This window comes from Ascaphus truei, chromosome 2 (assembly GCF_040206685.1).
Source record: "Ascaphus truei isolate aAscTru1 chromosome 2, aAscTru1.hap1, whole genome shotgun sequence".
NCBI lineage: Eukaryota > Metazoa > Chordata > Amphibia > Anura > Ascaphidae > Ascaphus > Ascaphus truei.
This window is the reverse complement of record NC_134484.1, coordinates 400,322,963-400,347,964: the sequence shown is the minus strand read 5'-3', so window position 1 is coordinate 400,347,964 and position 25,002 is coordinate 400,322,963. Positions and strand designations below refer to the sequence as shown.

General features: G+C 44.3%; 1 protein-coding gene across 7 annotated transcripts in view; it reads left to right on the top strand.

Moving 5' to 3' along the window:
* PPP1R9A (protein phosphatase 1 regulatory subunit 9A) overlaps nt 1-25,002 on the top strand; it is a 255,370-nt gene that overhangs the window by 122,890 nt on the left and 107,478 nt on the right. For all 7 annotated transcript variants that reach the window (XM_075587306.1, XM_075587305.1, XM_075587302.1 and 4 more), the window contains exons 4-6: nt 64-184; nt 7,420-7,524; nt 17,122-17,257. In XM_075587306.1, coding sequence (XP_075443421.1) covers nt 64-184; nt 7,420-7,524; nt 17,122-17,257 — 362 coding nt within the window. The remainder of the gene's footprint in view (nt 1-63; nt 185-7,419; nt 7,525-17,121; nt 17,258-25,002) is intronic.

Genomic DNA, 25,002 nt, shown 5'->3' with positions numbered 1-25,002 from the left:
TGCACGCTTAATATAATTGTGAACTCACATTGGTTGCTAAATCCCCATTCTTCTCAATTGCAGATGAAGAAGGCCTTGGCGTCAGTATTATCGGCATGGGAGTTGGAGCAGATGCAGGCCTGGAAAAACTGGGGATATTTGTCAAAACAGTCACAGAAAGAGGGGCGGCACAGAAGGATGGAAGGTATGTGTATGAAATCAGTTTCCAACATAAGAAAGCTTTAACTTAACACATAATAAAGTATTATAGTCAATGTAATTCTTATGCTCACAATGTCATTAGGAGAGCATTGTATTAGACGACCACTGTAAGGATCCAGTAATTCATATAATTGCATATATGCCAACATTTGGACTTTGACAGGAAGGTGAGATTTTACAATCATGATCTGGACCAACGTCGGTCTGCGTTGACCATACAAAATCCATAAATATTATTACTTATTAATCCCACACAGTCCTGCACCCACACACCTAATAACCCCATTCAGTCCCGCACACACTTTGCACACGGGCTAAGGCACTTTGCAGGGCGATCATTGTACACCATCAGAAGGGTTCTTCTGAGCAGAAACAGATATCACTCTTCAACATGAGCCTAACCTTTGTGCCTCAGGAGAAGATATAAGGAGGAGAAGGGGAGAAACCAGTAAGCTGTATGAAAATGAGCTACTCTAGACTCCCTCTCTGCTTTCATCAAACACTATTTCTCCTCCTTCCCCCTTTAATTAACAACAACAAATGTTCCAGGTGACACAAATGGCCCAGAAGTAGTTCAAGTGAGTATTAATTCTGCTAGTTTTAGAGGTCAGTTAATGAGCCTTGATCTAGTATGGTTCAGCTGCGATCATATGTTGAGAACAGCACCTAGTAACTTGAGGCACCGGCCGTAGGCAGGCAGGCTCGCTCTGAGGTAAACCAGTGCGCGGGAACTGATATTTCATACGTGCAGTACTCTTAGGCTTGGTGAGCTGGCCAATCGGGAACTGGGGAAGGCAGCACGAACCGCGACAGACAGCCCCTGAAATTGGGATTTTCTCACCTGGAGCATTGGCATGTATATCATTACACAGTAGTATGAGTGAAGTTGCACTTAAGGGATCTATGTAATGCCAGTCCCTCCATGAAAGAGTATAAAAAGCACTATGAGACAGATCCACAAAGTGTTGCTACTCCATAAGACGCCTACTAAGCCCTAAGAGAGTGAGCCATCATGTGTTTTCCAGCTCCTGAAGCTGTCGCATGGAGCAGCACCGCAGCAATATGGCCACGTATAGATAGCCATACCAAAAGGATCTTGGGTTCTAGATAATAGAATTTGAACCTTGAGAATGAAGCTCATGCTACTGTAGCTCCTCACCCCTGACATAGAAACATAAGGTCAGCTGTATATTATTTCCAATATATTATTTTTACAAGGTATGTTTTCAGAAACGTGGGGAAGCATACCAAATGGTATAAATTGCAAAGCAATGGTTTAAATGTACGCTTTTTGCAGCCACTGAAGGATATGTGTGTGTGTGTGTGTGTGTGTGTGTGTGTGTGTGTGTGTGTGTGTGTGTGTGTGTGTGTGTGTGTGTGTGTGTGTGTGTGTGTGTGTGTGTGTGTGTGTGTGTGTGTGTGTGTGTGTGTAAACTCGAGTCATTCAGTGGAAAATATATGAATAAAAACACATATGTTGTAGTTCTGAAGAATAACTAAGATGAAACAGGCTAATACGTCTAAGAACACATCAAACGCTGATTTCATACGTAGAAGTCCTGTTTTCTTCCTGTTACTAGGTAACAGTTTGCTATACAGAGGATGAAAGGGATTCAGGGATTCTTGTGATTAGTGTTTAACCCTTTGAGTGCCCCCATGTTGTACCTTGATCATGAGAGCCAGCTCACAAAGGGCACATTTTCTAAGGGACGCTATCACAACTGACCTTCTCAAGGGGGACCTTCCCAAGACCCTAGGATCGCTACACCAAGCGATCACATGGTGGAGTCCCGGAAGAATGGAGGTGCAGAACAGTGCATTTCAGACAAAATGAAACTCAGCATTACTGTACATAATGTATGCAAACCGAATAACTTCTCTGTCCCCTGTATTTCTTTATTTCTGTGGGATTGTCATTACTTGTCTTTAGTAAATAATGGTGCTTAAGATATACTTATTTATTTTGCCAGTTGCATTTAGGACACTCTTTTTACATAAACAAACGATTGTTTCATCGTATTAACATTCTTCGGTACAGCTTTGAAAAAAATAATCTCCTTTACTGAGACTAATCTACAGCCATATTCTTAATATACTTCATTTAACTGGCATTGAGCGGCTTGCCTTTGTTTGGCAGCCTCACACTTTACTGAGATATCTTCATTTTACAGCTTAAGGAAAGTTTGCAAAAATAGTTTTAAGTATCATTTAGAAACATGGTAGTGAAATTACATAGTACCGAGATGATCAGCCCGACTATCTCCGACACAGTAATCAAAAGTGCAATCTCTTTACAATGTGTCACAGTTTGCCAGTGCGATATTGTGAAGCGATATTGAAAATGGCAAAATAGCATTTTTTGGACTATTAAAAAATATCTGCTATGGTGAATTTCTGGAATAACATATTTAGAACCCTGTAATGATCAGTGCATCCTTTTTCTTGCCATAACCCCTTCGCTGTCAGGAAGGTTTACAGTTTTTGTAGCACAACTACAGCAACAGGATACACAACATGTACTGCATTCTTCAGGGGCTTAGGTTTACCCCCATCCGTGACTGTAGCGCAGTGAAGGCATTCAGCTTGATCTCTTAAACAATGAAGTATACAGTATGTTTTATATTCTATATTTGTGGTTGTGCTGCAAAGATTGAGGTTTTTGGTTCTGTATTTAAATCATCTATAACAGCGTTTCCCAAACTTTTTTTTCCGTGACCCGGTTATTTTTGAACTTCTCCTTCGTGACCCACTAAAAATGTTATCGCCTATAGGTAAAATAAAACAGTTATGAATGTCCATACAGATTTCATATATTCTCCCAATCCCCTCTATTCTCTCTCCCCCCTCCCCCATTCTCTCTCTGACCTGCACAGAAGCACACAGTCACTGACCTACAGGCACTCACACACAGACAGACCAACACAGACACTGACCACGCACAGACACCCACACAGACAGACCAACACACACACAGGCACTGCTGGCCTGCACAGACACTCACACAGCCACTGATACACACAGTGGCTGTGGCTGATACACACACACGCACACACAGATACACACACACACAGATACATACGCACACACACAGATACATACACACACACACACACAGATACATACACACACAGATACACACAGATACACACACAGATACACACACACACACACACACACACACACACACACACACACACACACACACACACACACACACACACACACACACACACACACACACACACACACATACACACACACACACACACACACACAGATACATACATGCACACACACACACACACACACACACTCTCCCCCATACACACACACATAGCCACTGATACACACACACACTCCCCTATACACACACTCCCCTATACACACACACACACACACACACACACACACACACACACACACACATACACACACACTCTCTCTCCCCCCCCTACACACACGCACACACACACAGCCACTGATACACACACACTCCCCTATACACACACTTACACACACACTCTCTCCCCTATACACACACACTCACTCCCCTATACACACACCCACTGATACACACACACAGATATACACAGACACACACACACAGATACACTGATACACACACACACTGATACACACTCTCTCTCTCCCCTACACACACACTCTCCCCTATACACACACACACTCCCCTATACACACACACACACACACACTCTCCCCTATACACACACCCACTGATACACACACACACACACACACTTTCTCCCCTATACACACACACACACACTCGCCTATATACACACACACACAGATACACTGATACACTGATACACACACACAGATACACACACAGATACACACACTCTCTCTCCCCTACACACACTCTCTCCCCTACACACACACACACACACACACACACACACACACACACACACACACACACACACACACACACACACACACACACACACACACACACACACACACACACACATACACACACACACTGATACACACACTAATACACACACACACTCCCCTATATACACACACACTCCCCTATATATACACACACACATACACACACACACACAGCCACTGATACACACACACACTCCCCTATACACACACACTCACACACACACACTGTATTACAGAGGCAGCGATGGATGTGAGTGACTGGAGAGAGGGGGGGCGGGGGAGAGAGGAAAGGCCTGCGATCCGAGCAGGCGGCTCCCCGCCTCCCCCTGCACCCTCTGCCCGCCAGCAACCGCGCAGCCACCACTGCCCACCCCCGCGGCTATCTCCCGCACCCATCTCCCGCACCCGCACCAAGGGGACCGAGGGAAAGGGAGCGCCAGGAACGAAGGCACAGGTGCGCCCCCGCTACCACTTCCTACCTCCTATCACGCCGGGCATCGTGTCCTGTGGGGGGCGGAGCATGTCATGGGCGGCAACATCATGATGCGGGGCTGCAATAGGAGCCCGAGTCAGCGAATCACCGTTGACACCCCAGCGATAGCAGCCTGCACCACTTCAGCATTGTCCCGCACCTCACCTCGGGCCGCCGCAAGGAGGGAGGGGGGGACGCCGCGCGGCCAGCCTCCTTTCGACACGCCAATTTTGCTTCCGTGACCCGGTGCCGGGTCGCGACCCACCATTTGGGAAACGCTGATCTATAAAATAGACTCTAAATTATTAATTGAAATGTTAGGAATTGCGGCATGTTTGAAGTCTTGCACAATATTACAATAGCAGTTACCATTGGTAAGAACTGTGGTGCTTGACCAATCCTTTACAGGTAAAGTAAAGGAGCCAGCGGTCTTTCAAAGATGTCTGACTATTTCTTTTAAATTCCATTGTGGCATTTTGACTTGAAATGCCAAGTGACTACTGCAATCTTTAAAGAAATACAGCAACCGCGAGGACATGCTGCCCATTGTCTTCAAGACAACTAGGCAGTACAATCAATCTAGTGCACCTGGACCTGAGTCATTAGCTCTGCAGCTCCAGGTAAACTGAAAACCCAGAGATACTGCGACTCAGACAGCAGTTTTCTTTCTTTACAGAATTGTATCAGGGAAGTTCTATCCCCCGGAGCTGAACTGCAGGATTCTCAGCTCACAGAACCTTTAAACACACAGAATGGTCACCAGTCAGCCTCTTTCCAGTGACCATCAGGAGACTCTTTTGGGAGATCCCACACCCATACTCATTTTTCTTTTAAAGCAGCACTCCAGGTTGCATTTCTTGCTTTATTTAATTTTTTTTTAGTTATAGGATTGAAGCAGGGGGTGTCTGGAGCTAAACTACGTTAATCTCAGCTCTGATGAACCGCTGCTTTCCCAGATGCTTACTTCCGTAGGGGTAGCTGGTAGAAATGGCAATACATGGAGAAGGCAGTACGAGTACAGTCTTGTACTTTCACCTGTTTTTTGCCCTTCTGCTCACAATATGTCACACCTTACCATGTTTCAGTCTGCATCGCCCAGTGATGCACACCCACCATGACTTCTTAATGAGTTAGCTTTACAGAATCACTAAGGCAGCAAGTACAGCTCATGCTTGACTTGCAGATGCGGATGGACAGATATCTTGTTGTACAAGCCAAAACATAAACGCAAGTCCAAAAGGTTAATTAAAAGCTGTGGTGTGTAATGGGGATCAGAAGCCAAATTACAAGATACGATAAAAAATGCATGGTATATATCTGAAGTCTCACTCGTGCAGATGAAATGATACGCTTACATTGATTTCCTAAGCTCATAAGAGACTAACACTATCTACTATTTAAGATTCTGCCAGAGCAAAATGCCATGATAGTTTGAGCAGATTAAAGTTCCAAGCAGTGGTTTAAGTTATACTGATTGATTAAGTCTTGAAATGCAACTGTCTATTAAGACTTCTTTCTCAATTAGAGAAAGATATTTGCAGAGTTAGTGTTAGGACTTGCAGAAAGGGGTCACACCTTGACGCGGTCTGCAAGCTTACAAATGCTTTGCCCAAAGAATTTAACTTAGTGACCCTCACTTATGAGTGAAGAACAGATAAGTATTTAACTATATGATTTGTCATGTTGGATGTAGCATTGGGGCTCTCTGTCTGTTGTTTATACATTGTCACAAACCAAGTAGCACTCCTTTTTGACATGTGGTGGGTGTGGGGTTTGAACTTACAGGGGTGTGTGTTTGTTGACTTATTCATGCATTTATGTTTCTATAGAGCTACCAGTATAAAATAATTAGGGCCGTGAGGCTTACATACGGTACTCTGCTCATTGCCATATTTTCAATATGTAGGACTTTGTGTCAATCCAAAGTACTTCTCCAGGGAGGCAGCTCCACGTATTCCACTGATGACCTGTTAGCTTTCTATTGGCCCCCAGGACAATTCTGACCTCAATGGCCATATTGTTTCTAAGGATAATTGTTCTCTTTGTCTGGGAGACGTAACTAATTTTTCATCCAAAGGAGGGGTTAGAAACCCGGAGCTGGGAACATTATGGTTGAGCAATACGGGATGCCCCTGATCTAAGGGGGAAATGGAAATATATATACAGTATATATATATATATATATATATATATATATATATATATATATATATACACACTTAGTTAAGTTATGGTGAGTAAAAAAAGTGACAAAAACCCTCCACAGCAAAGCATATAGCAAATGGAAATATTACTGTATGCTCATCTGCATGTCTTAGGCAGGTCTGCAACCCCGCCTTTCACCATTATCACCCAGCACACAGCACTTCCACTGCAGCAAGGGATTCTGGGAAATGACATGCAAATGAGCACACAGTGCCACTTTTTGCTTCAATTTCCATTTGCTATATGCTTTGCTGTGGAGGGTTTTTGTCATTTTTTTTATTCACCATAACTTAACTAAGTGTGTATATATATACACACACATACACACTGTATATAAAACTATCAACTGCTTCAAAACATGGTAAAAAAAAAGTGCAGTTCCTATATATATGTGATATATTTATCTTATCAAATCTTAAAGATCTCTTTACCATTTGTGAATTATTATTCATATGCTAATTTTGTTTGTATTATTTACTTTTCTGTCACTACTTTCTTTTTCCATTGTACTACACTGCAGAATGCGTTGGAACCTTATACTGCAATGCTAATATAATGTATGTTCAGTATGTGCACACTTACCTTGAGAATTTCAACTGATCAACTGTATTTTCCAACAGAATCCTCGTAAATGACCAAATTATAGAAGTGGATGGAATAAGTTTGGTGGGAGTCACCCAGAATTTTGCTGCTACTGTTCTCAGAAACACCAAAGGGAAAGTCAGGTAAATATATTGAAATGTTAGCCTTTACAATAAAATATAACTTACAAAGATTTATGCGGTATAATTGTATATTTTTCTACTATTGTGCAAAAATTATAATATTTTTCATTACTGCAACCTTGTCATCATGCAGAGTAAGAAAGGTTTGAAAACGGTTTACACCCTGAAATTATATCATAATAAAGTAGCTGAAAATTACTTGGTTACAGCCAATACATTTTTAGACCACTGATACAGCCAGTGTTCCATCTTGTTGGTAGGCAGGTTGCGTAGCTACAACTCATTAAGACTGTGGCACTCTGACCTACTGGGGTTAACAGAGCCAGCGTGTGTATGGTATGTTCTTCTGTATGAAGCATACGAGAATCTTACAAATCAATTGGGTGTATTGCATTTTGTTTTCATCAATGAAATTCACTAGGTTGTGAGGTGGTGTTAACCTTCTGTGTCCAAGAGATCAGATGCAAGAAATTCCTTCTGTCGGTGGTTCTATATGTCAGAGTATGTGTGTACCAGTGTGCATCTGTGACACACAGACTGACACACTCACAATCACTCTCTCACACTGATACTCACCAGTGCTAAAGTCCTAAAATGTAAAAGATGCAGGAACGCTCTTTTTTCCCCCCACACCACTATCTTAAACACAACAGTTTTTTTTTTTTAAATGCACGCGTTTTGTCCCAGTGTGGGACTTTGTCAAAGAGTAAACGATGTCCTACACTGGGACGAAACGCGCCAGAGTGATGTCGCTTTGTGTATAACTATTTTGGCATAATAAATCGACTATTTTTTCTATGATTGCGCTAGGTATTTTCTAAAATAATCTATCGGAAGGCAGTGAACCGCCATCGCAGCAGCATTTTTCTCTACCTTCATCTGCAGCTTCTCCCCCACATGCTCCCCTCTTCACAAGCGTCTCCCCCACATGCTCCTCTCCTCACCTGGCACTCCCCCACATGCTCCCCTCCTCACCAACTTCTTCTCCACATGCTCCGCTCCTCACCAGCTTTTTCTCCACATTCTCCTCTCTTCACCTGCTTCTTCCAACATGCTCCCCACCTCACCAGCTTCTCCACCACATGCTCCCCTCCTCACCAGCTTCTCCACCACATACTCCCCTTCTTACCAGCTTCTCCCCCACATGCTCCTCCCTCACCAGCTTTCCCTGTCACCAACTTCTCCTCCACATGATCCCCTCCTCCCCAGCTCCACCCCTACATACTATTCTCCTCACCTGTCTCCCCTACATGCCCCCCTTTTCTCTCTTACTCTAACACACTCTCCTTTCTTTTACTATCCCCTCTCCTGTCTTTTAGACCCTCCTTTCTTTTAGTCCCTCCTTTCACTCTCTGTCTTTTCCCTCGTTCTCTCTCACTCTTCTCCCTCGTTCTTTCTCACTCTTCTCCCTCGTTCTCTCTCACTCTTCTCCCTCGTTCTCTCTCACTCTTCTCCCTCGTTCTCTCTCACTCTTCTCCCTCGTTCTCTCTCACTCTGCTCCCTCGTTCTCTCTCACTCTGCTCCCTCGTTCTCTCTCACTCTGCTCCCTCGTTCTCTCTCACTCTGCTCCGTCATTCTCTCTCCCTCTTCTCCCTTGTTCTCTCTCACTCTGCTCCCTCGTTCTCTCTCACTCTTAATCCATTCTCTCTCACTCGAAATCCCTTCCCTCTCACACTTAAACCCCCATTTCTCCCTCACTCTTAAACCCCCCATTCTCTCTCACTCTTAAACCCCCCATTCTCTCTCACTCTTAAACCCCCCTCGGTTGGAGCTTTGGAACTACTCTACCGGCTGCGGCTGCGGCAGCAGCAGCTGACCCACCTAGGTTACCAGATGTTGGGCCTGACTTCTGGTATATCAACCTGGATGGGCAGATCACAAGCTCCACACCCACGTTCTCCTTTAGGGCATGGGAGGGCAGAGAGAGCAGCTGCAGAAATGCCGGGACACACTTTCACTCTATCTCTTACACACACACTCTCACACTGATGCACGGATACAGGATACTTACACACAGCAGCACACTGAAATCCTTCCCTGATACTGACCTCATTGAGAGCAGGGGCGGGTAGTGTCCTGGAGCTGTCCCCTCGTTATGGCCCCTAGCCCTCACTCGCGCTTCCGATCTCTCTTCTCCTCCTCCTTCCCCCGCACCCTCCGCACTTCACACTGAGCAGCGTAGTGCTGACTAACCTGTTAGTCACTGCCGTGGTGGTCACAGTGCACCTGATCTGGCTTTGATGTCACACCAGGAACAACATTTTAGGTAAAATTACATCCCAGATATAGCGGAATAGCCCTATATCCTGTATTTCGCCATTTGTGTATTATCATGAAATGGGTACATTCCTTCCCTTTAATTTGTTAGACTGTCTGAGGAGGGGTGGGGAGCATTTCACTTACCTTTTGCTTTTGGTTGTATCATGAGTTTTCTGATGGAAATAGTTGAGTAGACCAGGTAGGGTTTACATTTTATATGCCTACCTTTATGATATGTGTACCATGTAACTTTTAACACTCCTCATATCAGAGCTTGGAAAATTAAAGTGCATATTTCTCCTGGGCCAAAGATGTCAGTGCAGCTCAGAACATAGATGAGGACTTTTCCGTGACAACTACATCCTACAGTTGTCACTCTTGACTAGCTAGCAAAAGGCTGGGGTATTTTTTCAGCCCTGCACATTCACAAATTGGTGAACATGGGTAAACATTGGAGTAACGTACTTTGATACATTGATGCAGACAAGCAAAAGGAAATGTCCTGTCTCTGCCTCACTTTTGTTCTCAAATTGCCTTGATGGCGTGGTGTAACTCAGCCTCCCTAGAGCAGAGCTAACTTCACTGCAGCAGCTTTTCCATTAACTAAAGGGAACTGTAACATTTCCCCTAAGAGCTATGTTTCAGTGAATGGCCATTATCAAGTAACTATACCTACCAGGCCCACCAAGACGTTTGCTGAACTAGAACTCCAACTGTCAGTCCAGAATTGACAGCCAAGTTGTAAAATGGGTGAGGCAATGGTGGACCGCTGATTTGTTAAGCGTAGGGGCAGTCCATGAGGCAGGTCGAGACCCATTCCTCCATCGGCCTAAAAAAACTGCCCCCGCTATAGCGATATGGATAGAAAAAAATAGAATATGATTCACACATCGTAGAAAGATGTAACAAAGTCTATTCATCAATTGTTCTACTTATTGTCAAAAACCTCAGTTGTGGGTCTAGTGTTTCTTTTAATTGTGCTGTTTTTCTGCTCACATTGTAAAATGAAGCATACTGCTAATTGAATTGAACTCATTGTTAATTAAATCAATAATTATATGTGAAAAAGAAATAAGCAATAACAGTAAAATAAATAATAAAGAATAGATAAGTTATATTGCATTTTTCCGGCACTGCAAGCCATTGAAGAGGAGGAGTAATATAGTTATATTTGTTGAGGAGAATACTATTCACATTGCAATACCTAACAGCTCTGTGCATAAACCCTGCAGCTATTGTGTAATAATGTGGTCTGTTCATTGTACGTTATCTTTGCTGGCATCGTTTACCGATTTGGGGGCCTATGCACTAAGTAGCGATAAGCCACTTATCGCCAGCTTATCGGCAAAAAAGGCCTAACAGCTATTCAGTAACCTGAGTTAAGTCGGCGATAAGAGACTTTTCGCCAAATAATTTTGCTGGGAAAAAAAACACCAAAGGCGCGGCGATAAGCCACTTATCGGCACTTTTTCAAAATAGCTAAATTCTATTAGCACTGATCAGCTTATCGAGGCTAATCGCCGCTCTAGAATCGAGATTTCCTCTCTAAATCGCCACGCCAGAAAAAGTTGGCAAGAAGTGGTGAGAAGCTGCCGATAAGCAGCAAGATCGGCACTTAGAAAAAAAAATGCATTCTCCCTGCATCGGATTGACGGGTCTCCGGAGCTGATACCAGCACCAGAGACCCCCGGCATGAATCAAATGCATGAAAAATGCATTTACAGGCAACTTCATTACCATAGCGGCTAACCGCTAAGCAATGAAGGGGTTAACCACCAGTGCCATGCTTATTGTGGGTAGCGGAGGTGCGTGAAGGTGGTATTTGGCCCTTGATGTGTGTTTAGGCCATGCGAGGGGTTGCGGGTGGGTACAGGGTGGGTATAGTGGGTCCGGGGTGGATGGTTAGGCCTCCCTTGATGGGTAGCGGGGGTGGGTTAACCACTTAATTACTATAGTGGTTATTAACCGCTAAGGTGATTAAGGGGTTAGAGGCTATTAGATTGTATTTTGTATGTATTCTTTCTGCAGTATGCTGACGAGGACGCCTTTCACAATGGCAGGAGTAAGTAGAACGGTTTTATTTACTTTATTTATGCTGGTTGGCTAATGTTTTGTTTAATAATGGGCAAATGATCTATTATCCATATCTGGATAATAGTTATTTTGCACATTACTGTACTGTAGGTGTTTGGGGGGGAAGGGGGTTGTATTTATTGAAATGGAGGACATCTTTTTTTTTTTTTACAACACAAATGGTACTGCAGGCCAGCAGGGTCCACGGGGACCACCCGAGGACCCCCAGATACCTGTTGGGACCACCTGGGGACCCCCGCCGGCCTTTGTTATCAATCGTGTGTTCAAATAAATAAACAATGGTTTTATGTGGGGGCACATGGGGTGGGTTGTGTATTGGTGCTTACTACATATTTTAATATCCATTTTAAGACTAGTGTAGATGAGCAAGGAGTGTGCAGAGCAGAACCACGTTGATTTGAGGTCCGGGGACCCCATGCTTCCCAGGATAGAGGCCCCGTTATGGGGTGCCGGTATCTCCTATGCATGTAAATGTCCCGTGTCACATGACCGGGACATTTCAATGCATAGGAGATACCAGCACCCTATAACAGGGCCTGTATCTCAGGAAGCAGGGGGTCTCCAGACCTGAAATCAACGCGGTCTCTTCCGGAGACCCTTTGCTCACGTACGCTAGTAATAAAATTTAAATTCAAAATAATACATTTCCGGCGAGATTGGCAGCTCTCTCTCTCTCTGCAGCAGAATGAACTCACTGGATGAGTCCTTTTCAGAGAGGTGATCATAAGGTGGCCGGCTACTCGCCATTTGTTCAAATGTTGCTGTCACTGATATTCGGGTCTTTCTGCATACCGTGATAGTAACTCAAAAATGGCGATTTAAAATTGATGGCGATTTTTTTTATGACTGCTTAGTGCATAGGCCCCTTGGTCTTTCCAGATTGGTCAAGATTCAGGGACACGAATTAGTGCGATTTGGAGGTTCTTATGTTTTTATGGAATTATTCTGAGTAAGGCCCTTTTCCGGTATGCAGCGAAGCGGCTTCTCCAAGGTATGGAAGCAATGAATGGAACTCTGAGGCTTCCCTATATATTAAATACAGAGTGAGACACTGTTCAACTACCAGACCACTTTTGGTAACAATTGGACTAAAATGTGTAGTGAGTTTCTGACCGTCTTTTTTTTGGCACAAATCAGAAGGTTTTTTGGATATGTGCTATATCTGCACTGTCACAGATATTTTAATCGAGGAGTTTGTTGAGTTATTACCCTCACGTCTGTAGTCTGATATGAGAGCAGTTTTTACCAAATTAAATCTTTCTTTCACGTCCTTTTGGAAACATTTGGCACCTGAGACTGTACCTTTGACCAAGTTGCTCTGCTGGTGATGCTCAGTTTTATTTTAGAGAGTACTTTTATCTTGCTTGCAAGTGTGCCAGCCGAAAGTCAATGGTCTTAATTACCAATACAGACAAAGGGAGCTTTTCATGTTTTATAGCCCACAGGAATAGCGTGATTAAGTTGGAAAGCAGCGTGCATAAGTGATTTTTCCTTGGCAAAGATCGATACACCATTATTAGCATTGCTAAAGGCAAAACTATCATTCTAGTGTTTAAAGCAGCAATCCCACTTACTTTTTATTTTAGTTTTCACATAGCTTACAGAATTTGAATGGAGGCTTCTCCAGAGCTGAACCGCACTATTTTAAGTTCAGGGGACCAACAACTCTGATTTCGAAATGTAAAATGTCCACCAAAGGCTGTGGATCCTGTGGGCCAATAGGAAGCTGCAATGGGTGATGTTGTAGCTTCCTATTGGATAACTGCGGGCACCATCTTTGAAAATTCAGGAAGTAAACTAAAACTGTAATTATCTCAGTAACCAGGGAGTCCCCAGAACTAAATATAGCACGGTTCAGCTCAAGCTTCAACGGTGGGAAATAATCTATGTGGAAAATAGGCATATTGGGCCCCATTTACTAAGCGGTTCCATGCCAAAAGACACACACCGAAAGACTCCTAATGGCCTATTCACTTGCACTGTTTAGTAGATATGAGCCATTATTAATGAATAGAGCATTGAGGCACATATTTGTGAATCAGTGCTATTTCATGAAACCTTTTTCAGCACCAGAAGAACCTAACAGTCCCTCCAAGCCAATGATGTCTTCTGGTGTTGGATTGTGCCCTACATAATAGCAGTGTTTAGCTTTTTTCCTTCAGTGGCATAAAAGTTTTAAGTAACTGTTGCAGGGTACATGCAACTGCACACGTGGGTTTCTTGACAAGGCTTATTTATTTAGCCTTAAAAGATATACAGCACACAAAACAAAAATAGCTTTTCATCAGCAACAAACGAAAATGGCTTTTTCTTCAAAACAAAACAGTTTCTCTTTAGCAGACATTCAACTACTTTGCTACTCAGACCTTGTTTCAGTAATCTCTTTAGCAGCTTACTCCTCTCTCCTCAACAGCCAGCTCCATGTGTCTACAGCCTGGGTTTTAACACACCTTGATTAGGCAGCTGGGATCCAACTAATTGTCCTGAGGTTCCCAGCTGACGTTAACCTAGTCAATGCTGCACTGCAGACTAGACATAGGTTTTCCAGGCATATAACTGGTGGCTTTTATTTACCCTGTCACAGTAACCAATTCAGATCTGGTTTGGAAGCTTCTTGGTTTTTCTTGTTTTTTTTTTACACAATTAAATAGGAATGGATTCAGCAAGGTGATATGACCCTGGGCAAGTGACTCAGACTCTGTATTATGTGAGCTGTGCTGTGAACTTTATTATGTACAACATGTGTGCTGTCAGCGTTAATCAATATGAAAACATTCTTCGTAGTAATACATCAAACCTGATGCATGTGTGTAGGTAGGCACATGATAGAGCAGGATTTAATAAGCAGTTTATTGATTATATCATTTTCTTTTACGTATTGTAGTAAATTCAGGGCTACATATAATGCATTATATTGTTTTGTTAAATTATACTTTTAGAATAGCATACTTTTGTAGTATATTTTAATTTTCATTGGGTCAACTGAATACCCAGTGCTTTTTAGAGATTGTATACAAGACATAGTACATAAAAATGTAATACAATTAGGAATAAGTGCATTAAATATCAAATTAAACACTGTGAGAAGTTACTACCCCGAAGCCCCAAAGAGCTTTCAATTGAAGTACTGTATGTGAAAGCCTTTTTTTTAAAACATAATTTACATTACATAGGTTTTGACTGCTTAATGCACAAGTGCGTTATTTTGTGACTTAGAGAATAAAAGTAGAGGAGGTAGGGAGAAGTTACAGGATGCACACGTTATAATGAAATAATAAGATGTGTAAAAATAAATATCTACTGTTTACCCTGCACAGATGATAGTCGTATAGTATAAAAGAGGGAACCAGGACCTATGCAACTTGGGATGCCCCAAGTGAAATGGGGTCAAAAGCTAAAGCACAGGGTAAAGCTATGGGTGCTACAGGCAAAAACCTAGTCAAGGCAACAATGTAGTAAGCATGGAGGGGGCCGTGCACACCAAGACACGATGCATTCAAATTAATCAAATTAATGCAAAAAGTAATTTAATGACTGAACACAGTCACAAACATCCAACGTTTCGGTGCCAAGCAACTTGATGAAGTTGCTTGACACCGAAATGTTGGTGTTTTGGTGTGCACGGCCCCCTCGATGCTTAGTCTTATAGTGCAGACATTGTGAAATTAAGGAAACTTACATATATTAAAAATAAGTGGTCATATTGTATATATAGTGTACGATATATTGCACTACAAAAAAGGAAATGTCGCAATAGACAAATTGTGACCTGTTGCTACTATTGCAGCATTCATAGGCCTCGTCCAAGGTGAGAGCGTGCTCATGCGCGAGCAAAACAATAGAACTGAATGGTAACGTCCATACAGCGCGTGCGTGCTCGTGACCGTGGGGTATTTGTCGCTCTTGCCCTGGTCACTTGTGGTTCAGCCAATAAGGGCGAATGGCTCATGTGACATCACCGGCACGCCCCCCCACGCTCGCAACTAGCTGGCCAGGAATCACCCAGGCAACATGAGCACCTGACGTCACGGCGCTCGCTTGCTCGGTTTCACTATGGACAAGGTCATAGACTGTGGGCACTTATATCTGCGCTCTAGCGACGGAATATCGAGTCGTACTACATCTGTAAATCAGATATGTTACTGATTTTAAACCAATGCCTTGATTGACAATTGCTTAACCACAACCACCAAGTTAATTTCACATGACTTCATTATATTTGCTCTATCTATATACTATATATCCATACACAGCATTACTCAGGCTTTACCAACCAGCACACTCCAGTTTGTGCACTTTTTCGTTCTCTATCAAGGTATCAAATAGTTCTAGCCAACCCCTGGGTTGTTGGGGGAGAGTAGCTTTTCGATAAGAACCGTGGATTCGCATGAACACAGTTGACATTATTAGGCTGCGGCCACTCATGCTTGAGAGCGGTGAAGTCACCAACTATCTAAGCATGAGCGCATGGCGGTTCTGCATATTTTTTTCAAGCGTGAGCGGGTCGCGTGGCTGGGGGCGTGGCCGAGCAGTGACTGGTCGCTGAATGGTTGCTGAAGGTCATGTGACCCTTCAGCGTGCCTGGAGATCAATTTCATCGGTCTCGCCATGTGCCTAGCGCCCGCGAGCGTACGAACACGAGATAATCTGATTGAGAGAGGCAGAAGGGTTTGGTTAGGTTTGAGCAGACAGGGTTTCCTCCGTGGACATACTCTGGTGAGGCTGGGGGTAGTCAGGGAACAGTACCACTCTGATCTCGGCGGGCAGGGATTCATCTGCACTAACAGTGCGCATTGTGTCCCGTTCTGCTTGAGGGAAGAGGGTGTGTGTCTCTCACTCACCTCCAGCGTTAAGGAGACGATTGGATGGTGACGTCATGAAGGGGCGTTATCTAGGAGGTGCTTACATACATCTAGTAGACGGGCACGGTCGCAGTAGCGTGCACGAACGCGGTAGTGACATCACACACCCGTTTTTTGGCCAAATTGTGATTAGTGTAATTTACATTATAAGAGCATATAATGGGGTCCTCAGTGCATTGTACCATACTCCTTGATAAAGCACTGTGTTGTGTGAAACGCGTAGGAGGGTCCACACCTCCTTGTTTGTCATGTGTGATAGACAATAAATATTTTTCTATTTTTATACACCTGTCTCCCCGGGCAGTGTGCTGCTTTGTGCATTTATTTGCATATGTTTTGCTCTTGATTAAATCTTGTCCTACTTTACTGTATCTCGTCACAGATTTATTATAGGACGTGAGAAGCCCGGGCAGATAAGTGAGGTTGCCCAGCTGATCAGCCAGACTCTTGAGCAAGAACGTCGTCAGAGAGAGATGATGGAACAGCACTATGCGCAGTATGATGCAGACGATGATGAGGTAACACCGATTAACATTCTTTTCCATGTTTTCTGCCTAGCATGTAAGGTACCCATCACTTAATTAAGAAAACATTTTCATTGATGTATGCTATTAACACATTTTATGTAAACATGGACATACATTTCTATCAGTTTTATGCTTAAGCATTCAGTGTATGCCTGTCATATTTGTAGGCTTTTTGTCTTCTTTTAAAATAAATGTAATTTCCTCTTACAGAAATGTTCATAATGGGGATTGCGTGCTGTAATATTCTGTGTAATCCCCAAAATAGCAAACACCCTCCAATCAATGCACAACCTTCCCATATGATTTGAATGATACAGGATCAACACCAATGTAAAGTCAGCGCTACTGATTCCAATAGGTATACACATGCAAAGGAAAAAGCAGCGTCTTATGGGGCACTCGGGAACATTATTATTATCCTTTATTTGTGAAGCGCCAACATATTCCGCAGCGTGGTACAGTGGGGGTACATACGCAAGATGCAGCACCCTGTATTAACATCCTGTTAGTTTGTATCGGTACTCACAGGGATGTGCATGAGAGCCTATTATTACATCTTACAAGTAATGGAAAAAGTTTGTAGACAAAATATGATTTGTCTGAGTGATCGGCTCGTTTCTCTACCAGACGTGTGTGAGGACTCCGTGTTTAGTGAGAAAGTCTGCACTTTTATCAAATGTAACCGACTTTAGATCTAGAGGCACCTTCCGCATATTGTATTCCAAGCACTAGTGGCTCTGCAGGAGTTAAAGTTGCAATCACAGCAAAACTGCAAGAAGTCATTTTAAACTATAAATCACTTCGTTATTCTGAAAATAATCATACACTCGTAATTAATTAATTAAGCTACATCAACAAATCATACCTTAGATTAAAGCAGATTTAATTTGACACTAACAACAAACCGGAATTATAGCAAATATACAATTAAATGTGTAAGCAAAAAAAGTGTCACATTGGGAAAAGTCTCAAAGTGAGGGGTGGAGGGGAAAGAAGGAGAAGGGGAAAAAAACATGAAACATAAGGAAATACTCAAATTGGAGAGAAGAAAGCAAGCTCGGGGGGGCGACGTTTCGATGGACTACCTCTTCGTCTGGCCCATTCCCCCTGGTCCCAAAGGGTACCAGAGGTACTTCCCTAAGCCTTCCCTCCCCTATAGAATGTCTGACCAGACACCACAGAAAGCTGCTAGTAGTCATACAGTGTAGATAGGACAGAGTTCGCATAAATGCACCAGAGATCCAAAACAGTCAATGAAAAAGGCAATCAAAGCCTCTGTCTGTTTGATTGCCTTCATTAGACAGAGAGTGCTGGTACGTACATAGGTGTGTTAGTACTAGAGAGGGGAATAAGGGTCCCCTCATGTTCCGTGCACCCTGCAACCATTTATCTTAGTTAGAGTGCTGTCTATCGCCCCCTTTTTCCCCCTATAGATTTAATTTGTTGTTTTCTTTTTTTATTTTTTTATTACAGGATGAAAGCAGGGGGTCTCTGGAGCTGAACCCCATTCATTTCAGCTCCGGAGACCCCCTGTCTCCAGAGATCCAAAACAGTCAATGAAAAAGGCAATCAAACCCTCTGTCCTCTGTCTGTTTGATTTCCTTTTTCATTGACTGTTTTGGATCCCTGTTGCATTTATGCGAACTCTGTCCTATCTACAGTGTATGACTATTAGCAGCTTTCTGTGGTGTCTGGTCAGACTTTCTATAGTGGAGAGAAGGCTTAGGGAAGTACCTCTGGTACCCTTTGGGACCAGGGGGAATGGGCCAGATGAAGAGGTAGTCCCTCGAAACGTCGCCCCACGAGCTTGCTTTCTTCTCTCCAATTTGAGTATTTCCTTATATTTCATGTTTTTTCCCCTTCTTCTTTCCCCTCTACCTCTCACTTTGAGACTTTTCCCAATGTGACACTTTTTTTGGTTACACATTTGCTTGTATATTTGCTATAATTCCGGTTTGTTGTTAGTGTCATTAAACGTATTCACCTTTATGACATTTGTATTCATTAGTACATTTAGCCATTAGACAGAGAGTGCTGGTACGTACATAGGTGTGTTAGTACTAGAGATGGGAATACGGGTCCCCTCATGTTCCGTGCACCCTGCAACCCTGTACATTTATCTTAGTTAGAGTGCTGTCTACCGCCCCCTTTTTTCCCCTATAGATTTAATTTGTTGTTTTCTTTTCTTTTTTTTTATTACAGGATGAAAGCAGGGGGTCTCTGGAGCTTAACCCCATTCATTTCAGCTCTGGGGACCCCCTGTCTCCAGAAATACTTACCTCCGTAGGGGTGCCGATATCTCTGGAGTTTAAAGGTCCTGGTTACGCGGGCCAATAGGAAGCCGCACTGGATGATGTCACGGCTTCCTATTGGCCCACGTGACATTTAAAGCTGCAATTTCATTAGACACACAGGTTCTGACTACAGAGATACGGGAATACCCTACAGAGGTAAATATCTCTGGAAGCAAGGAGTCCCCAGAGCTGAAATTAACAGTTCAGCTCTGGAGACCACCTGCTTCAATCCTGTAAAACAAAAAAATGAAACCTGTTTTGCTGCTTTAAGTACTGTATTATGGATTTTTAACAGAAATACATTCGAAGCAGAAAAACAAACACTCTGCATGCAGGAGGGTTCTCACTTTATGTTCTCATGGGTAGGTGCTATTGTCGATGCAAATATTCATTGTAGTGTGTGCTGCAAAACTGCAGGAACAAAATTAGGAATGAGATATATTCAATATGTTGAAGATTCCTGGCTCATGCCATCATTCATCCAAGACTCCTGTTATACTATGTGTAACATTGAAGAGCAGTAATATAAAACTGAGTAAAAATAGCAAAGTGATTTAATAAGGTGCTATGCTTTACGTTTTGCCATACTGTACATTTGATTAGTCACTTTGAACATGCATTATTTAGCATCAATGTATCACCTTTATTGCCTTGCATGCATCAAAAGGGTGAGTGGGGGAGTCACAGGAAGTATGAATGAAAGAACATAATTCTAGATATGCAGAAGCGGCTGTTCGTGCCTTTTTTCAGCAGAAAATTCCCATTAACGTCAACAGGGATTTTCAGCCATAAACAGGCCAGACGGCCTCTTTGGAGTATGTAGAATAAGGCCCAAAGGGGCAACGAATAAAGTGTTGCTGTAAGTGATTTTGTCATAGCACAGGCACACCTATGAATAGTAAGTTAGTGCGTCTCCATGTGCCAATGAATAAAATCCATTTTTGAGTGTTGTAGGGTGTGTGCGTCAACATCTTTTTCACGAAAAAAAAAAAAATGACACTGGGATGGAGTTAGAGGCTGAGTTTTGGGCACACATGTACATTATATGTTATATTAAGCATGCTCCCCATTAAAGGACTGTGCAGTGCATTAAAGTAAGATAGAGAATACAATATAATTATAGCTTCGTTATTCATCTCTAATAAATATCTTTTAAATTACGTTTTTTGAAGACTTGCTACATATTTATGGGTATGCAGTATATTTTAACATGACACACTTCATACAAATAATAATACACCGGTTTCCAAATGTAAGAACATGAATATTGACATACCAACCAATGCTGCAAATGATTTTAGGTGGATAAATAATTTTGTAAGGGTGCACATTTTCAATACATTTTGAAACCACGTCTTTATTCATAGCCCCTAAAACATACTTGAAAACAAGAGGTAACTCTCAATAGATCAGGTCCACAAAGCTCCATTAGCCAACCATTAACCTAAATTAATGTAAGCTTAATTATAACGCCTATGCACTAAAGCAAATAACATAATGTTAACCCAATGTTATTCCTTAAATAATGTATGGTTATTTTGTTTCCGGGTGCTAGTGCTAATGCAAAAGAGGTGTTCCCCTTAACATCACAATTGTACTAAAGGCCGTTCAGGTTCACCTGAAAGTGAACTAATCAAACTGATGTTCGTGGCGCAAAAGTGAATATGAATATAAACAGTGCAATATAAACATGCAATAAACCCAGTGAATACAAATAAACACTGATATCACTTATACTGCAACTCCCTGGAACAGGATCCTCCAAAGTGGTTACTCCTTGATAAATCTCATGTAGAAAAGAAAGCACAGATACATGCAATATGGTGCATTAACATTTTACTTTCATTGACAAACAACACGTGGGAAAGAGACAACTCACACTTTCCCCACTGGTCAAAAGCAGAGAGTGACTTTGGGCGCACTCCAACCCTACTCGACTCCAGGCTCAGCTCCAGGCTCAGCTCCTTGCTTGTTACATAACCACAGAAGAAGTCGATACACGAACGAAACACATTGGTCTTTTTGGACTGCAGAGGCCACTTACCCACTTCACCAGGAACCAGAGCGACTGACTCAAGCGAATGCAAGGCAACCTGGGTGAGTGAGTGAGAGGCGCGGACCGGGGGAGCTGTGCACGCGGTTACACATACAGCAAGGAGCTGAGCCTGGAGTCGAGTAGGGTTGGAGTGCGCCGAAAGTCACTCTCTGCTTTTGACCAGCGGAGAAAGTGTGAGTTGTCCCTTTCCCATGTGTTGTTTGTCAATGAAAGTAAAATGTTAATGCACCATATTGCATGTATCTGTGCTTTCTTTTCTATATGAGGTTTTTCAAGGAGTAACCACTTCAGAAGATCCTGTATGGAGATGCAGTATAAGTGATATCAGTGTCTATTTGTATTCACTGGGTTTATTGCACGTTTATATTGCACTGTTTATATTCACATTCACTTTTGCGCCACGAAAACCAGTTTGTTTAGTTTAGTGTGTTTTGCGGTGTGGGTTACCGCAGGTGTTTAGGCTGCATCTGTGTTTGTTCACATAATATCAATTTTATTTGTTCGTGCCTTATTTTGTTCACTTTATCCTTAAGGTGACCTTAGCTCCCCACAGACACCGAAATATGGATTTTGAGAGAGGGAGAGACATATTTTAGTAGAGTCTCAAGCAGTACAGTATATTTATCCCCTCAAACCTCCTTCCAAATAACATATAGAGAAACACCGGTTCTCAAAACGGAGCACACCTTAGATACCTGGGAGATATGCTAATGATATATGCAAAGTATATGTAAAAGACTCACAGCTCAAACCTCCTAAAATATTTCAATAAAACATACAGTGATAAGCCTAAAGCCCCTTGTGATGAAGGGAGTACTAGGGTCGAGCCCAGAGTATCAGAACCCACAACCTCTGCTATTCAGGGCAGCAGCTCCAGCTCTGAACTATCTCAGCTGCTGGATAGCTCCTCTGTTAGACTATATGTTAGCGTTCTACTGCTCACATCTGTACCTAATCATACTCATGGACACTCTCCTGGGTTCAATTAAAAGCAGACCCCTTCCAGGTGTGAGAAGTAGAACTTTAAAGTATGCTGTGACAGAGGTGCTATCCAGCACCTGAGATAGTTCAATTCTAGAGCTGCTGCCCTGAATAGCCGAAGTTGTAGGTTCTGATCCTGTTGGGCCTAACACTAGTGCCTTATTCATCACAAGAGAATTTAGTACTGTCACTGTAGACCTAATAGAAATCTTCTGTGTGGTGTGTCATTTAAATATGATTTAGCAAATCTCCCAGGTATCTGAGGTGAGAACAGGTGTTTCTCCATATGTTATTTAAAGCAGAGGCGCGCAAATTTTTTTGCTGCCCCTCCCCCCCGCCTGCTCTCCTGGGTTCTGTGGCCCCCTTCCTTACCTCACACGGGGTCATGTCACGTCACGTCACGTCACGTGACCCGCAGGATCATTTGAATCATGTGACGTCACATGACCCCACAGCGTCATTTGACGCCGCGTTGCCATGGACATGAGTGACGCCGGCAGAGTCAAGGTAAGTTTTAGAGTTGCAGAGGCCTCACGTGATCCCCCGGTATTTAATTTAAATGCCTTGGGGAAGAGGGCGGGGCTTCTGCAACTAACCGCCCCCACACCACCCGAGAAATCCAGCGCCCCCAACTTTGAGCACCGCTGATTTAGAGAAAGGGTTGAGGGATATATATATATATATATACTAGCTGAGAGCCCCGGCGTTGCCCGGGATGTTTGTGGTGTGGGTGTGGCATTTGGGTGGGGAGTGGTCCACGCGGCCCATGTGCGGTGGTAGTGCTGCAGTGGCTGTACTGATGGTGATTGTATTGGTGTGGGGGGTGGGGGAGGTGGGAAGGGGGGTGGAGGTGGTGAGGAGGTGGTGGGAGGTTGTAAGGGGGGAGTGAAGGGAAGGTGAAGGGGGGGTGAAGGTGGGGGTGGAGGGGAGGTGAAGGGTGGGGGTGGAGGGGAGGTGAAGGGGGGGGGGTGGAGGGGAGGTGAAGGGGGGGTGGAGGGGAGGTGAAGGGGGGGGGGGTGGAGGGGAGGTGGAGGGGAGGTGAAGGGGGGTGGAGGGGAGGTGAAGGGGGGGGAGTGGAGGGAGGTGAAGGGGGGGGGGGTGGAGGGGAGGTGGAGGGGAGGTGAAGGGGGGTGGAGGGGAGGTGAAGGGGGGGTGGGGGGGGGGGGGGGGTGAAGGGAGGTGGGGGGGGGTGAAGGGGGGTGGAGGTGAAGGGGGGGTGGAGGGGAGGTGAAGGGGGGGTGGAGGGAGGTGGAAGGGAAGGGAAGTGGAGTGAGGGGAGGTGAGGGGTGGGTGAGGGGAGGTGAAGGGGGGTGAGGTGAGGTGAAGGGGGGTGAGGGGAGGTGAAGGGGGGTGAGGGGAGGTGAAGGCCGCTCCCTCACCCGTCCGGCCGCTCACTCACCCGTCCGGCAGCTCCCTCACCCGTCCGGCCGCTCCCACGTGGATCTGAGGCGGGAGGCAGCTTGTTGTGGCCGCTCCCCTGCTGTGTCCCGGGCGCTCGCTCGCTCCGCTGACTGTAGCGGCGCCGGGGGGGGGGGGGGTGGAGGGGAGGTGATTTGAAGGGGGGTGAGGGGTGGGTGAAGGCCGCTCACTCACCCGTCCGGCCGCTCCCACGTGGAACTGAGGCGGGAGGCAGCTTGTTGTGGCCGCTCCCCCGCTGTGTCCCGGGCACTCGCTCCTCCGCTCACTGTAGCGGCGCCGGGGGGGGGGGGGGTGTTTGAAAGCGCGGGAGACACGGGGAGAGGAGGACGTGCGCGCGGGTGTGGAGGCTGATTTCGGGGCGGAAGAGGCAGAGGCGGGTATGTGAGCCCCCCCCCCCCCCCGGGTTATACAATGCTGCTAATGTACACCCCCCCCCCCCTACTGTGTGTGTGTGTGTGTGTGTGTGTGTGTGTGTGTCTGTCTGTCTGTGTGTGTGTGTGTGTGTGTGTGTCCCTGTGTGTGTCCCTGTGTGTGTGTTTGTGTCCCTGTGTGTGTGTTTGTGTCCCTGTGTGTCCTTTGGGCCGTCACTCCGCCTCAGGCCAATGAGAGGTGTGCGGGGGCGGCCCAAGGGACCAATGAGATTTCCCCTAGGGACACCGGACATCCAGCAGGCAGGCAGGCAGGCTGGCATGCATGCATGCAGTCAGGCAAACATACAGTGCTTTCACTAATATAGTATAAGATATATATTTACAGTGTTCGACAAATCACCCAAAAATCTACTCGCCCAACCAAAAAATCTACTCGCCACCTAGTCCCGCCCCCAACCCCGCCCCTAGTCCCGCCCCCAACCCTAGTCCCACCCCCAACCCCGCTTTAAAATAAAATATATAAATAAAATACATTTAATAAATTCCTAGTCAGAACAACATTCATTTTTGACATAAATGTATTTATTGTATTACATTATACTACAATTAGGCCTT